We start from the raw sequence: 15,309 nt of genomic DNA, 5'->3' as shown, positions 1-15,309 counted from the left end.
GAATGTAGAACAGATAACTTTCCATATATCCCAAGAGCTTAGTATCTAGCAGCAATAAGAAGGATACAGCTGGAATTAATTCTTGATGATGTCATACGAAATAATACAGGTTGGCTTAGGTTTTTTATTTTTTTTTTGCTTTTCATATGACCAGGTAATGGTCTAGCTGTAGAGGAAAAGCAGTGACAAAGCAGGGTTTAAGCATTGTGTCACACTGACAAAGGCGAATATTTACCAATTTTTCTGAATTGAACGGGATTGCGCTGGCCACCTCCTGTTCACTGTTTGTAACTGGGCTCTCTGGGATGGTCTGTCAAGTGCACTGGGGGCCATAAGCGGTAACTAGAAATGCTTTTGACCTGTCTGAGAATTGACCTCCAGCAATATCACAGAACCGCAAAATCACAAAGGAGTTTCAGCTGGAAGGGACCTTAAAAATCACCCAGCTCCAACCCCTCGCCATGGGCAGGACACCTTCCACTCGACCAGGATGCCAGAGCCCCATCCCACCCGGCCTTAGACACTGCCAGGGATGGGGCACGCACACTTTTCTGGGCAACCCGTCCCAGTGCCTCTCCACCCAGCCTAAGGAATTTCTTCCCGACACGTCTCCGGTTCACGGAGCCCATGGCAGCGCTGAGGCCGCGCGGCCGGACTGCGGCTCCCAGAAGGCCGCGCGCCTCCGGAAGCGGCGGCCGCTGTGACGCCATTTCCGGGGGAGCTCGTGGGGCTGCGGCGCGGCGCTGCTTCTGTGCTGAAGGAGGGGGCGGACGGCGGGTCCCGGCGGCAGCGGCACCATGGTGAGCGGCGGGGCGGCGGCGGCTGGGCCCGGGGCAGCGCCGGGCCTGCGGCGGCGCCGGGCGGGCTGCGCTCCACGCGGGCGGGCCCGCGCGCGAGGCCTGGAGGCCGCGCCCGCCCTTTCCCCGCGCGGCGCAGGGGGTGGGGGGCGGCGGGGCCCGAAGGTTCTGGAGCCCGGGCGGGGCGGGGCCCTCGCGGGGTGACCCCCTGTCCCCTCACACACCCCGCCCTGGCTCTGAGAGCCCGGATACGGGTGTTCGGTATTTGATCATTGTTCATTTAATGCCTTGGGTGCTCTGCAAATGTTGGTCCCTAAAGGCCGATATTGGTTACTGCTATGATTAGTTTGCATTGATATGGAAAAAAAAAAGATTAGTTCAGCTGAGGCATCAAAATGCTAAAGCCTTAATATGGTCCATGAACAGAGTTCTGTTGGTTGCTGCTGGGTGTGCCCGCCCTCGGATGGCCATGAGGGGATGCGCTGGGAGCGCCTGCAGCGCGCTGCTCTGCGCGGCCTGCAGTCCCCCGCAAGACAATGGCATTGCAAGGCAGATTTTTAACAACCTTGACTATTTCTTACATATACGTATTATCACACCAAAATGGGGTGTGGAAGTAATTTTATTAATACAATTTTATTAATAAAAACCTTAAGTTGGTAGTGTCAGGGATTTGCATTTAAAATATATGGTTTTATTGAAGCTAGAACTATATTCTTACATTAACTGTGTTTTAGGCATCCATTTCCCTTGCTCCTGTGAACATTTTCAAGGCAGGTGCAGATGAAGAGAAGGCAGAAACAGCTCGGTTGGTAAGTTTAGTTCTCTAAGAAATTAGTAGAACCTGGGGTAATTAAACTTTGTCTTTTCTACTGCTAAAAATACTTTCACTATATCATGGTATGGAGCTTCTGTCTCTGACTGGCTTTTCTTGTTGCATGTCTGTGAACAGAAGGGAGGAGTATATTTATACTGAAAATTAGAGAAACTCTTAATTGTCAAAACCAAAGTCCATCTACTGGAGCTCAGAAGATTGGTGTTTATTAGGTGGCATTTCTTCTGGCTTTGAGACAGATGTATGGTTTGTGGGAGTTTTAAGTATATTTGATCTGGTTATCAAAATTTAGCAGTTAAAAAACTTGCCTTAAGCCTCTGTTGAAAGAGGTGGAAGGGTTGGTTAAAATGTCAAAAGCTGTGTGATAGCATATAATTCATGTATTATACTAGGAATAAATTGTTCCCTAAGGTATATTTATTTTCTTTTCAGTCATCCTTTGTTGGTGCCATTGCCATTGGTGACCTAGTCAAGAGCACCCTGGGGCCTAAAGGCATGGTAAGACAGCTGCAGGCTCATACCTGTTAATTTAGCTTTAATAGTTACAGTGTGTTTTCAAGCAGTATTTTAACTCTCACATCCTGTAGGACAAGATTCTTTTAAGCACCGGGAGAGACAGCTCTGTGACAGTTACCAATGATGGTGCAACCATCCTGAAATCTATTGGGGTTGACAATCCAGCTGCCAAGGTCTTGGTTGGTGAGTTCTTAAGGCTTGATATCTTTCAGTTTGTAACTCTATTACAGAATTTTTATTGGTTCTTAGAAAAGTGTTCTTGAAATACTGTGAAAAACTGAAGAGAGAGGGAGCTGAAATCCTGAAATAAGAAGGGCAGGGTACTGTAAGAGTTGTGGCATTCAGCACAAGTAAAATTGTGGTGTATGCTGCTCCTCAAAACTTTTTAAATCTTCTTTTCCTTCAACCCTGCTTTGCCCCAGGAGTCAGAAGGGACGAAAGACATCTCTGTGCCCCCTTTTTACAGTGGGAAAATTTGGAGCAGAAATCTGTTCAGCAACAGAAGTTCTCTCTGTTTCTCCCAGGTTTAAATCTCTGTAACTCAGTGAGCACTTCTGTACAGAGTTTACCATTGTGAGCAACTGTTTTACTGTGGCAGTGGTCCACTACTGGAGCCTGAACTATTGGGTGTCAATGTTTTCTAATGACTTTGTGTTTGCTGTGTCCCAGTTTATCAGCAGCTCACGCTGCAGACCTGTTTTTATAGTCTCTGATACCTTGGAGCTTTTATCCAGTTGTACTTCTTTTTGATAACCATCTTTAGGATGAGGAACAGAGGGGAGCATCTTGACTGTCACCAGGCTGAAACTGGTGTCTAGGTTGCAAATAAAGAGCAGGAATTTGAAGGATGCTGAATTTCATTTGCATCTCTTGTTTTTCGTTTTTTTATTTTCTTTTTTTAGAGTTCCCTCTTTACACAAAGAGTAAGATCTGTTTTTCTCATCCAAATTAATGCATGAGAAAAATAGCATTAATACTGTGTTTTCCTTCTTCAGATATGTCAAAGGTTCAAGATGATGAAGTTGGCGATGGAACTACATCTGTCACAGTGTTGGCAGCTGAATTACTGAGGGTGATGTGTTACATTTTTTCAGATATTTGTCAATGTACTTCTGTGATACCACCAGTAGGAGGTGTGTTATCATGTGTTTGTGAAAGGGCTCCCAAAGCATAGAGAGGAATTGCTTGCTCTGTTGCTATTGAAATTGATAGAGGGAAAAAAGACAGCCCTTAGGTATTGCATCCTCATTTTTTTGGGTATTATTTTAGACTATTATTCCTTATGTTACTTTTTATAAGCTCTCAAATATTTAAAGTTGACTTCTGCAGCTCACTTCCTGGCTATTGCATTGAGCAGCTTGCAGCACTGCTTAGTTGTCAGGCTCAGTCTTCTGAAATGTGTTTTCATTCCTTTTAGCAGGAAAAAAGGTCCTGCTAAATTCTGTTCTTTGCTCAGGACCTGAATTCATACTGTTCCTTTAAACTCTATATGGATTTTATACTTATGGAAAAATTTGCACTGCCAAACTCTAAGCCTGAAATTACTATGAAAGAGCTTTGAGAAATGAGTAATTCTTCCCCGTGTCAGAAAGTCTGATGATCTCAGGTCTAGAAACTAGGATCCAAGAGCATCTTAAGGAATGGTCTATCAGCTTGTCAAGTTCCTCAGAAAAATGAAGATAGTTTTTTTCAACTACACTTTAAGTTGCATCAATAAATGTCTTTTCTAGTTAGTGTAACTGTTCTTTCTTGGGGGGGAAGTAATTGTTGATTTCATTTAAATAGGAGGCGGAATTACTGATTGCGAGGAAGATTCATCCTCAGACCATCATTGCAGGCTGGAGAGCAGCCACAAAGGCTTCAAGAGAGGCACTTCTGAAAGCAGCTGTGGATCATGGGTTTGTAATGTCCATTTGCTCTAACTCTTCATAAAAAACTACGTAAGATCAAAACATCATTGCAAATTACAGTCCATGTGTAAATTCTTTGCTCTTATTAAAGCAGTGGGAAGGCTGTGTTAATAATTTTAACTGTTGAAAAAGAAATACCGGTGATTTTTTTCAAATGAGTTAAAGAAGCTTTATGATATTCAAAATTACTTATGATGTGCAGAAATGAAATACAAGCTGCAATTTGCTCACTGGAACAACAATCTCAGCTGTTACTTCAGATTTTGTACTCACATTTTAAATGTAACTATTTCCCATGCCCAGCACTTTGAGAGCACAAGCTTTCTAATCTGTTTATTGTGAAAATTCTCCTAACAAATTTCAAATAGAAGTTGTGTTCTGGGGCAGTGAAGGTATTCCGTGCAGCATTCCTCAAAAGAGAATATGGTACATATAGATACAGGCTAGAAGGAGTGGGCAAAGACTTGTGGTGGTAGCTAGTGGTAGTTAAGGCTTTCAGACATTCCATTTTAACTGAACTGTCTTTATTTTAGTAATGATGAAGTGAAGTTCCGTGAAGACTTGATGAACATTGCAGCAACAACTCTTTCATCAAAATTGCTTACTCACCATAAGGATCACTTTGTCAAGCTAGCTGTAGAAGCTGTTCTTAGGTTAAAAGGTTCTGGTAATTTGGAGGCTATCCATGTCATTAAGAAACTTGGTGGAAGTTTGGCTGATTCTTACTTAGATGAAGGTAAGTCTTTGAGTGTTGACTGTATATGCATGTGAGAAATAAAGCTGCTAAAGGTTACACATCTGTGTAAATTTGTTGTAGGAAACACTGTTATTATTAAATTGTATGTTAAAGATGGGGCATCTTGTAACTTAGTTGCTCTCCTTTTTTAATTTGAAGTTTTACAAGACTTTTTGTTACTACAGGCTTTTTGCTTGATAAGAAGATTGGTGTAAATCAGCCAAAAAGAATTGAAAATGCAAAGATCCTTATTGCAAATACTGGTATGGATACAGACAAGATTAAGGTATGTAACAGAACTACTGTTGAGAAACTGTTTTTGTAAATGGAATTTTGAGACTGACCTCTCTTTTCTTTGATTTAGATTTTTGGCTCTCGTGTTAGAGTGGACTCCACAGCAAAAGTGGCAGAGATAGAACAGGCAGAAAAAGAAAAAATGAAGGAGAAAGTGGATCGTATTCTTAAACATGGAATAAATTGCTTTATTAACAGGTATGTATTTCTTGGGAAAAGGGGAGTGTTACATTATTTCCCATGTTGTTCTGTATGGCAGATGCCTCATACATGGACTGCTTTAGTAGCTTTCACAAATCTGTCCTATGTCCATGCTACTGAGAATCTGGTGTCATTTTGTTACTGTGTTATTTTCAAAGGTTTGTTCTGTGTGTGAGGATGAGATGTGTTTGATTTTTAGACAGCTGATCTACAACTACCCTGAACATCTCTTTGGAGCTGCTGGGGTCATGGCTATTGAACATGCAGACTTTGCTGGTGTAGAACGTCTGGCTCTTGTCACAGGTGTGTAGTTATGTTGTTGTATGAAACTTGGAGGGGCACATTATTATTTGATCATTAGTAAACATTAAACTGACTTAATCATGCTTCTTTTTCTCCAGCATCTGTGAATAAGGGATCATAATGCAAAAATGGGATATAGTTTAACAACTTAGTGCCAGTTAGTAATTTTCTTTCATGCTTTAAAAACATTTTCAGTTAAGTTCCTGCTTGATAAGATTTTGAAATGTTTGTTTTCTAAGGAAAAGATTAAAGTTAGCAACAGAAAGAATAACTTCGCGGGTTAATCTTGATTCTGTGATAATAACACTTGGTTCTAAGTGGTTGTTGTTTGACTGTAATGATAGAGAAGGCTAAAGGGTCATCCTTTGTTAAAAATGGGGGCCTTAATTGTTGACTTCAGGAGGACCTCAAATGACATAAACAGACTGCATATTTTGAGTAGAGATCAGCCTAAATGTGGTTCTAGTAACTAATGAAAATAAAACCTCTGAAATGCTACAGATAATTCTCATTGCTGAAGTTAATAGATTGTCCATTGGGATGTCATAGTTGATTTGCAAGTGATCAGGAGGATGAATTTGCTTGGCAGGAGAAAGGAAGAGACATTAGCTTGTTTATCATAGCAAAACTGAAGTAGCAGTTGTGTATAACTGTCAATAGGGACATTGACACAGACAAATGCTTAATTGAGAGGAGCATTGCTTACATTCTGGAACAAATTCAAAGCAAACTTTGTATGCAGAGCAAATGGGCCTTATCAGATCACACTGGCTTGAATAATACAGCTGAAAGACAAGTTTTTAACATACACAAACTACTATAAGTCTTGGTTTTCCTTGTAGTGCTGCAGCTACTCAATGCTACTGTGGAATAATTGGGCATGCATTGGGAATGCCTACGTGTACAAGAGTCTTCTAATAGGAAGAGGAAAGAACTAGAACAATGTCTATGTGTTCAAAGATGTTTTGGTCTTCATAATGCTTGTTTTGTTTATGATATGGCAGTTTATAGATCATGCACAGTATTGCTGCTACAGCATGGAATGAGACATGAGATGCAAAAGAATGGTGGTGGCCATTGGTTCTCAGCCATCATCAGGCAGGCAAAATGAATAGTGTCGCACACTCAAGTTTTAAAGCATAAAAGACTTCATTTAGTTTTTTATAAATACTTAATCAGTAAATACTGTGGAAACTTGAAACATACTGACATTTTACTGCTAGCAAAGATGAATGTTTATTCTGTTATCAGACACAACTCACAAGCATTTTAGTCCTTGTGATGTGAAAGAAAACATTAGTATTTTAAGGATTTGTCAGCATTGGTTAAAGGTTTCTGGTGCCACATGCTGGCATGAGAAAGTCTTTGCTTATCAGTATTGTTAATTTAAATTTATTTTGGGGCAATTGTGAAGATGGTTTCTTTCATACACAACCTTCCTACCCCCTTGGTTAGACCTTGCCTGAAAAGATGCTTTTGTTGTGAGCTCTAATTTCTTTATGGTCTTACACTCGTAGGTGGTGAAATTGCATCAACCTTTGATCACCCTGAGCTAGTAAAACTAGGAAGCTGCAAGCTTATTGAAGAAGTCATGATTGGAGAAGATAAACTCATTCATTTCTCTGGAGTAGCAATGGGTAAGTGTTTTGTCATTAACAGTGTAGTGTAACATTTTTGTCAACCCTCAGCTAATGCTGTTCAGTTTTCAGTGAGGCATAGGAATTCTGTAATGATTTATGTAACTGTTATTATTAAAGCCTTGCTTTTCAGTAAAAATCCTGCACAGTTTCATAGTTGAAACTGTGGATATTTCATCTTATGTAAATGAACATAAAACCAATTTTAAGAACGGGAACCAAGGTTTCTGCTTAGGGAAATTCAGTTGACAAGAAAAGTAGCAATATGTCATAGTGGAAGAGCTTGAGAGCTTTTTCTAGTAAATGCCAATGCTCTAATTTTTAAAGGAGTTTTGAGGTCAGATTAATTTTTTGTTAAATAAGGTATTGTGGAACCAAAGCAATAGCACTGTGTACATAATTTCATTCTGTCTTTGAAATGTTATCATCCTTTCCTTTGCTCCCAAAATTAAGTAATACAAAACTTGACTGCAGTGATACCAAAACCATTGTAAATTCTTTGTGATAGCCCATTTTTGTGTCCTGGTTTCTCTTTTTAATCCTTTTACATTTGTGCTTTCTAGGTGAAGCTTGCACCATAGTTTTGCGTGGAGCCACACAGCAGATTCTAGATGAAGCAGAGAGGTCTTTGCATGATGCTCTCTGTGTCCTGGCCCAGACTGTGAAGGACACAAGAACTGTGTATGGTGGAGGTGAATATCAGATTCTTTGTACTTGTCACACATTTCTAGATACTGAATGTCAGATATATAACATCTGTGTGTCTTCTATGAATAGGTTGTTCAGAGATGCTGATGGCTAATGCTGTTGCAGAACTTGCTGTCAGAACACCTGGCAAAGAGTCTGTTGCAATGGAGTCCTTTGCTAAGGCTTTAAGAATGGTAGGTTTATTTAATCAGATTGCTGGATTAAGAGACAAAGTTTCATGAAGCTTACTAACTTGTGACATCAGATATTTGTTTTATTTTAAAAATTTTGGTTGTCCGAAGTAAAAAAACATCTTGGATGAACAGTGGGAGAAATTGGGTTTTTTTTTGTCTTGTCTTGGGTAAAAAGTACTGACATTTTAGTAATTCTGCATGTTACAGAATTGTGGATGTTCATATGCTAGCCCTCCTCTAATTGGTTCTTGCTCACCTTACCTACTAGTTAAAAGTGCTACAGAAACAGTACATAAAAATCTCATCTTATGCAATTGACAGCTGATTTAGAAAAGAGTAATTCTTCTGTTGATGCTCTAGTGCTGTTTGGGTGTATTCATACTCTTAGTACTATCTACAATTTTCTAGTCTTGCATTGAAGGGTGCATCTTAGTAGGAAGTAAGAGTGTCACAAGGAACATTAATGGAGTTGTGCTAAAGGCTGTAAGTTTGAGGAAAAATTGACTTTCTGCAATTTAAATTAGGGAAAAACTTTCTCCCAAGAAAATTAAGTTCAAGAGCATAGTAACACTTGGCATTACCTCTTCAGCCATCACATGCAAGTTTTCACTGCTGTCACAGAAATAGCAAACAGAATGATCAGGTTGTTAATGCTTACCACCAGGCTTGTGCTTTTTAAATGAAAACATTTCTCCAGTTGTAGTCTGAAATGATAAAATTACCAGATTCTTTTTTTTTCTTCTGTCCATGTAAAATGAACTGAAAAATCTGCTGGCATGGTTCTGTCCTCTTAAGTACTTTCTTACAACAGGGTCTTGAAATTATTAGAAAGGTAGTTTGGGTTTTTTACTTTTTCCTTATCACAGTGACAGATCATCTGCCATGTTTCTGAAGGATCTTCTTGAAATTCAGTTGTAAGCTAATAGCATTATATTTCATTTTAACAATCAATGCCTATATTAATTAAAAGCAACTTGTGTTTATTCCCTTAGATCCCAACAATAATAGCTGATAATGCTGGCTATGACAGTGCTGATTTGGTTTCTCAGCTCAGAGCTGCTCATAGTGAAGGGAAGACTACTTATGGACTGGGTAAGGGGATCAGTTTTACTTCAGTGTTTGATATGCTGTTTGGCAGGCCCATTGGTCTTGTTAAAGTTGTTCATGTATGTATGTCACATATATACAGCAGGGAGAACTGAGTATGTTGATGTGGTTGCTTTGCATAGAACTTGTGTGTACAGCACTACATTTCTTTTCTGTTCTACCAAGCTTTTGATAATAGAGTGAAAATCTGTTTCCTGAGTGGATGGTTTTCACCTCTAAAACCCACTTTCCTTACACTGAGATTAGTTAATGTAGGAAGCTTAAAAAGAAAAACATTGGTTTGAAACCAGCAACCACCTAAAAACCCAGAAGAACAAAACATTCTTCCCTTTGCTCCTTCCCTCCCCCTGCCAAAAAAAAAAGGCCAAACAAAACCCATCCAAACAGCAGCCACAGAGTTATGGAGAAGAGCCCTGAAGTTATTATACCTAAGGATATAGTGCTGAGAGTCCTGTTGGGATCTTGTCTCTGCATTAGTGCATAAAGTTTTTGTAATTAATTGTTTGTGTGTAATTACAACATTAGGCTTAAATCAGGAGTCTTGAAGTAGATGACTTTATTCAATATTTCCCTTACTATCAGTATAGTTCATTTGAGCAAGTAAGTTACTATGCTTTCAGCTTCTTGTAATTTCCTTTAAGAAAATCTGTGTTAAAAAAAACAAAAAAAACCCCACCTCTTAACATATTTCTTCTTCCAGATATGAAAGAGGGTGTCATTGGGGACATGTCAGTTTTGGGAGTAACAGAAAGTTTCCAGGTCAAGAGACAAGTTTTGCTGAGTGCAGCTGAAGCAGCAGAAATGATTCTTCGTGTTGATGACATCATTAAAGCAGCACCAAGGTATGATCAGAGTAACTGCATGGTCAGTCACAGTGGTGTAGAGTAAATCTTCTGTGGAAGAGTAAGGGTGCAGAAAAGTCTTGTTCTAAAAATGCTTTACTTGAAATGAATCTGATGTGTGACATGCTGATGTTCACATTAGATAATTTTATTGCATTAGCAATATCATCAGGCCTTTAGAGTCATCAGCAAACTTAAATTGCTGTGCCTGAGTAATAACTAGTTAATCTTAAATCACCACTGAACACCTGCACATGTGGGTGACCAAAATGTAAGGGGTCATGCTTGCTTTTTTCTTTGCACTGAAATGTCCAGCTGCTTCTGAGATAGAATCTGCATCTAAAAGAGAAACATGTTTGTTAAAAGGTTTGAGAAGAATTGCCGCTGATAGGCAGGTTATCCCCTGGGTGCCTGCTACCAGGTAGTTTCACTCCGTTTTGAATCACAAGATTTTGTTTTTTTTAACATTGTCATGGGTGGTGCATTAACTTTGAGGTGGTACTGTTTTTTGTGCTGTGAGACAAAGCTGTCCCTAAATACAAAATACTAACTATAGATTAAAAATAAGGGTGGGTGAGAAGGGTCTGGTGGACGTCAGCGTGGTGGGAATTTTCTGATTTTTCTTTTTCTCCCCAGAAAACGTGTTCCAGACCATCGCCCCTGTTAAATTTTCTTCAGTACCTGAGGATGTGTGGACCAGATCTCACCTAGTATTTTTTTTTTTAATGGTCTAGTTTTTGTGAGGTTATGGAACAGAAGTTTGAGACAAACAGATCTCTATCAATGGCACTCTCTTCAGTTGGTTTTTACTTACTGAACCTTTTATGTGTTGGAGGAAGAATTCACTTTTAGGGGTATATAAACTAGGGGTTTTATACAACCCTATTCATTCTGTTCCTTCCAGGTTCCACTTAAAATACCCAGAAATAAAAAAAATAAAAAATTCAGATTCCCCAAAGTTGTATTTCTTTCTGTAGAACTGGGAAGGGCAGATCCATTAGGGCAGCTGCAGTGCACATCCTCAGGGCTTGGCTGCTTCAGGGAGTGACTAAGCCCTCGTGGCTCACTGCTTTGTGTTGAGCTGCTGAGTTAGTGTAAGTGGTGTATTCCTGTCCTGGCTGCATAGGTTTGGGGTCCTAGAAATAGTCTCTGAAGTTAGAGAGTATCTTTTTCTTGTGACACTGGACAATCTTAATGGATACTCTTTTTTTATGATGGTGGGAGAGAGAGTGGAAGGGTGCATCTGCCAAAGCAGTAAGATTAAGCTGAAATAAGCAGGTATGTGTGCAAAGATTTTTCTCCCTTAGATTTCTTAAAATGAAGGGAATATGCTTGCAGAATCCTCCCCTTAACTCTTGTCAGACAGTCTTCAGCTCTCCAGAAGTGACTGTGTGTAGAGGGCTGAGTGAAGCACAAACCATTGATAAGCCAGTGAAAGCACACTCTTTCCCATCCCCTCAGATAAATACAGTACCAGCTCACTTCTGTGGGATATATATAAAACATTGACCTTGGATATTAAAAAAAGCACCCCTATCTCATGTCCTGCTTTCCTTTTTGTAGGATGAAATTGTTGGAATAAGACTAGATAAAGAATTTGCTGTTAATTTCAAAGAATTAGCTTGGCAAGATGCTAGTATACTTTTATTTAATTTGACTAGTAGCACACTACATAGGTGCCAGCCAGGTGCAAATTTAGACTTCATTTAACAAGACAACAAGTGCTAGCAGAGTCTGCATATTTCCAGATAATTTTTCAAGCATGTAGATGACATTAAGCAGTTACAGACTGGCATGGAATCAGACCTTTTCTGGGAAGTCAGCTGCTGCTTCTGCAGCTGCTGAGACAGTTCAACTCAAAGAGTGTCCCACCAAGGGCTCTCCACTCTTAATAAAAAAGCTGTCACCTAGTTCAACCATGCTAAAGTTTAAACCAAGTCTAATGCTTAAAATGCCACTTTGAGCCAGATTTCTGTTACTCAATTAAAGCAAAGCTTAAAAAAAAGGTGCATTTTTAAGGGAATCTGAACTGGTCCAAGTTGAAAACTGGATAAATGCCCAGCTGAAATCAGCTGAGTAAAGCTTGCCTCATCAGATTATGTGCAAGCCTATAGTGACAGCTCACAGCTCTGGCTTTTATTCATGCAGGTTTACCTTTGCAGCACTTGTGGCTTCTCCTTTTCAGTCAGGCTTTGATTTTCTTCTTTGCTCCTGTATGAAAACTTGTCCTGTACAGCTGCCCTTAGAGGCAGTGGTGCCAGTAACAAAACCCAGCAGCAAAGCCTACAGCTTTTCTCACCATCATTTGAATGCTGCTTGCCAGTAACAAAACAGCTGTCACAAATTTTGCAGGAAGAAAGAGGAGAGCCCCTGTACCTGTGTGCTGCTTCCTTGATAATCAGCTGGGACTCTGCTACCACTTCCCACTCAGCAGACAGGGAAGCCTTCAAGATGAGTAATTTGAGACCAATGCTGTGGGCTGCATTAGAGCTGTAGGTCTCAGCAGTGATCACCTTGAACAGTGGCTTCCAGCTGAGCTGAGATACCTCAGCAAGGTGGGAGAAGAGTGAGCCCACGGGTGAGGAGCAGCAAGTCCGTGTGTGCTCCATGCAATCCACCCATGGCAAACATCTAAACTGAGTCTTCATCTCTATTGTGAACTGTGCGTGTCCCAGCATGGGAGGAGCAGGAGAGGGAAGTGGTCTGTTCTAGGAAGAGTGCTGGGTGCTGCACAAAGAGGGGTGTCTGTACAAGGTTTGCTGTCCCATTATCTCCAAGCTGGTGCATATACTCCTGCTGACTGCCAGGTGCTGTGGTGCTCCCTGCACACCAGCAAGCGAGGGAGAGGTAGAGGTTGGGCAGTGGTGGGAGCGTGCTGCCACCTTGGCCAAAAGGGGCACTTGAGCATCAGCAGGGCTCGGCTTCTGGCTCGGTCTTGGCGGCAGGAGGTAGCAAGGGTTTCTCGTCCATTGTGATGTCTATCACCGCCCCAGATCGCTTGCGGGGCTCGGGGGTCTCCTCTGACCATCTGCCCACCCTGCGCACCCCCTTGGCCACTTTGGGTGCGTTCCTGCAGGGGTTGTGGTCATAGATCACCAGCTTCAGGCCGGGGAGGTGAGCAAGGCTGGGGAAGAAGCGGATGGAATTGCGGTCCACGTCGATCACCTCCAGGAAGGGCATGTCCAGGAGCACGGGAGGGAACTCGGCCAGCAGGTTTCCCGACAGCCAGATGGTGCGCAGCTCCCGCAGGCACTGCAGCCGCGGAGGGAGGCTGCGCAGCGCGTTGGAGCCGGCGTGCAGCGTCTTGAGCAGGCTGAGCTCACACACCACTTCAGGCAGGTGCTGCAGGCAGTTGGACTCGATCCAGAGGGTCTTGAGGTTCTGCAGCAGTCGGAGCTCGAGGGGCAGGCTGCAGAGCTTGTTGTTTCCCAGGTAGAGGATGCACAGCTGCTTCAATGTGCACACGACTAGGGGCAGTGCCTTGAAGTTGTTGAAGTCCAATGCCAAGATCTGCAGGTTTTGCAGCTGCTCCAGCTCGGGGGGCAGATAGTTCAGGTTGTTGTCGCTCAGGTACAGCTTTACCAGTTCCCTAAAGGAGCAAATGTGCACAGGCAGCCGCCTCATCTGCCTGCCACTCAGATCGACCATTTTATCCACTGGCATCTCTTCTAGGTCTTCTAGGAGGTACTTCTGGCACTTGCTAGAGGGCACAAAAGCAAGTATGGCTTTCAGACTATTGCCCATCTTGGAATTTTGTTTTGGGGTGGCTAAGCCTGAGGGACCAGAGCCTGTCTTGGTATTCTGCTGCACACTGGCCTGTTGGTAACTCATCCTTCCCAATATAAGGCTCTGTTTACATGGCACCAGCCATTAATCTCAAGGGCTCTGAAATGTTTCTGATAACTGAATGAGTGTTTGGTGACGGGGATTATAGACAGGGCGACTCAGAGCCCAGGCCTTCCTCTCTCACCCACACTCACCCCCCCACCCACCAAACCAACATTCCTTCTTTCCTTTTCTTGCATACTGTAAAAGTTCTCTGATTTTGCCCCAAACAAAATTAGAGTCTCTCCAATGCTGCAGCTCTTCACCTCTTGCTGCAGACGTGTTGTCTGTGTAGCCAATGCAGGCAGCCAGGATGGGCTTGGGAAAGTAAATGCCACAGTAGACCAAAGTTTTAAGCTCAGATGTTTAACTTTCTTGAAACTTTCGGCAGAAATGTCAGATATAATCAAATTGTTGTTTAAAATACCTGCCAAGACTTGACTGACTTTTAAGGTGAGTGGCACTTTCAGGGATGTATTTTGAAAGGTGCCAGATACTTGGATTTCAGAGTGTAACTTGCCACCTAGTACTTATCTTAAAGTTTTAACACAAATACTTGGCAAGCTGCTATCTTGAGCGGTTCTACTGTTTATGTCCCTAATTTAATGGTATTTGTTATAGCCTCTGGCACTCTTGACTGTATAGGGTCTTTTTCATTATGTTTTACTACTTGTCTGTAGGGCCTTTTTCATTACATTGTGTTTTACTCCTTGTCTCCCAATGTAATGTGCTGTCACAAATTGCCAAGGTTGTTCTTTTTCCACTTTCCAACTGTGCTACTGTAGTTCCCATGTCTGTGCCAAAACCTGTCAAGAAACTTGCATGGATTTGATTCTGTCATGATGCTCTCTTGTTATGAGTGAAGTAAGTTCAATTTTGAAGAGTTATGGCTATTTAGATGTGACAGTGTAAACTGTTCTCTCATCAAGACCCATTTTGCTATTCAGTTCTAGTTTCTAGGAGCATTCCCATGTATAGGAACCTCTGCATAGTTTGACATGTTGAGCTGCTGCTATTTCAAGCTTTCCTGGGGACTCTTATGAGTTCCTACCCATGGCAGGGGAGTTGGAACTACATAATCTTTAAGATTCCTTCCAACCCAAGCCATTCTGTGCTTGTCCTGCCAGTGTGTTGGCCATGGCTCTACCATGAACTTTGGATGTGAAAGCTGGCAGAGTGTTTTAAGGTAAAATAGCCTTTTCAGCACCTGAGTCTTTGATATCTACAGCTCATTGCTGTCATTTTCCACACTTACTGTAATTTAGAGAGAATACTTTCTTTGAACAATCTGCAATTGTTTCAGGGTTTTATGCACTTTACTACCAAAATCCATGGTTGCTGAGAGCCACACACACTTGAAAAACAAAAGGCACAGCAAAGAGAAAGTTAAGGAAAAGGCACCACTTATGGTGGCCTCTGGATTTC

At 41.6% G+C, this 15,309-nt stretch overlaps 2 protein-coding genes across 2 annotated transcripts; one reads left to right on the top strand and one right to left on the bottom strand.

Annotated features, from left to right (window-relative positions):
• Positions 1-578: 578 nt before the first annotated feature.
• On the top strand, positions 579-11,011 carry CCT2 (chaperonin containing TCP1 subunit 2). The gene is made up of 16 exons (XM_079303285.1): positions 579-800; positions 1,535-1,609; positions 2,065-2,130; positions 2,220-2,331; positions 3,144-3,220; positions 3,934-4,046; positions 4,592-4,794; positions 4,980-5,080; positions 5,159-5,286; positions 5,489-5,592; positions 7,110-7,229; positions 7,793-7,921; positions 8,007-8,110; positions 9,103-9,202; positions 9,918-10,059; positions 10,696-11,011. Exons 1-16 carry the CDS (start codon positions 798-800, stop codon positions 10,724-10,726), a joined length of 1,608 nt encoding a protein of 535 aa, XP_079159411.1. The 5' UTR covers positions 579-797; the 3' UTR covers positions 10,727-11,011.
• Positions 11,012-12,822: 1,811 nt separating this feature from the next.
• Positions 12,823-13,976, bottom strand: LRRC10 (leucine rich repeat containing 10). Its single transcript, XM_079303290.1, has one exon. The coding sequence runs from the start codon at positions 13,888-13,890 to the stop codon at positions 12,967-12,969; it is 924 nt and encodes a 307-aa protein (XP_079159416.1). The 5' UTR covers positions 13,891-13,976; the 3' UTR covers positions 12,823-12,966.
• Positions 13,977-15,309: the final 1,333 nt, after the last annotated feature.

The sequence above is a fragment of the Erithacus rubecula genome, assembly GCF_903797595.1.
Source record: "Erithacus rubecula genome assembly, chromosome: 4".
Lineage (NCBI taxonomy): Eukaryota > Metazoa > Chordata > Aves > Passeriformes > Muscicapidae > Erithacus > Erithacus rubecula.
This window is presented reverse-complemented; position numbering and strand designations above follow the sequence as displayed.

Excerpts from the sequence above, each read along its gene's own strand:
- CCT2 (XM_079303285.1), top strand. Across the intron at positions 2,332-3,143 it reads AGCTGCCAAGGTCTTGGTTG|ATATGTCAAAGGTTCAAGAT; the intron begins GTGAGTTCTTAA and ends TTCCTTCTTCAG. Across the intron at positions 4,047-4,591 it reads AAAGCAGCTGTGGATCATGG|TAATGATGAAGTGAAGTTCC; the intron begins GTTTGTAATGTC and ends TCTTTATTTTAG.
- LRRC10 (XM_079303290.1), bottom strand. The coding sequence starts at position 13,890 with ATGAGTTACCAACAGGCCAGTGTGCAGCAGAATACCAAGACAGGCTCT.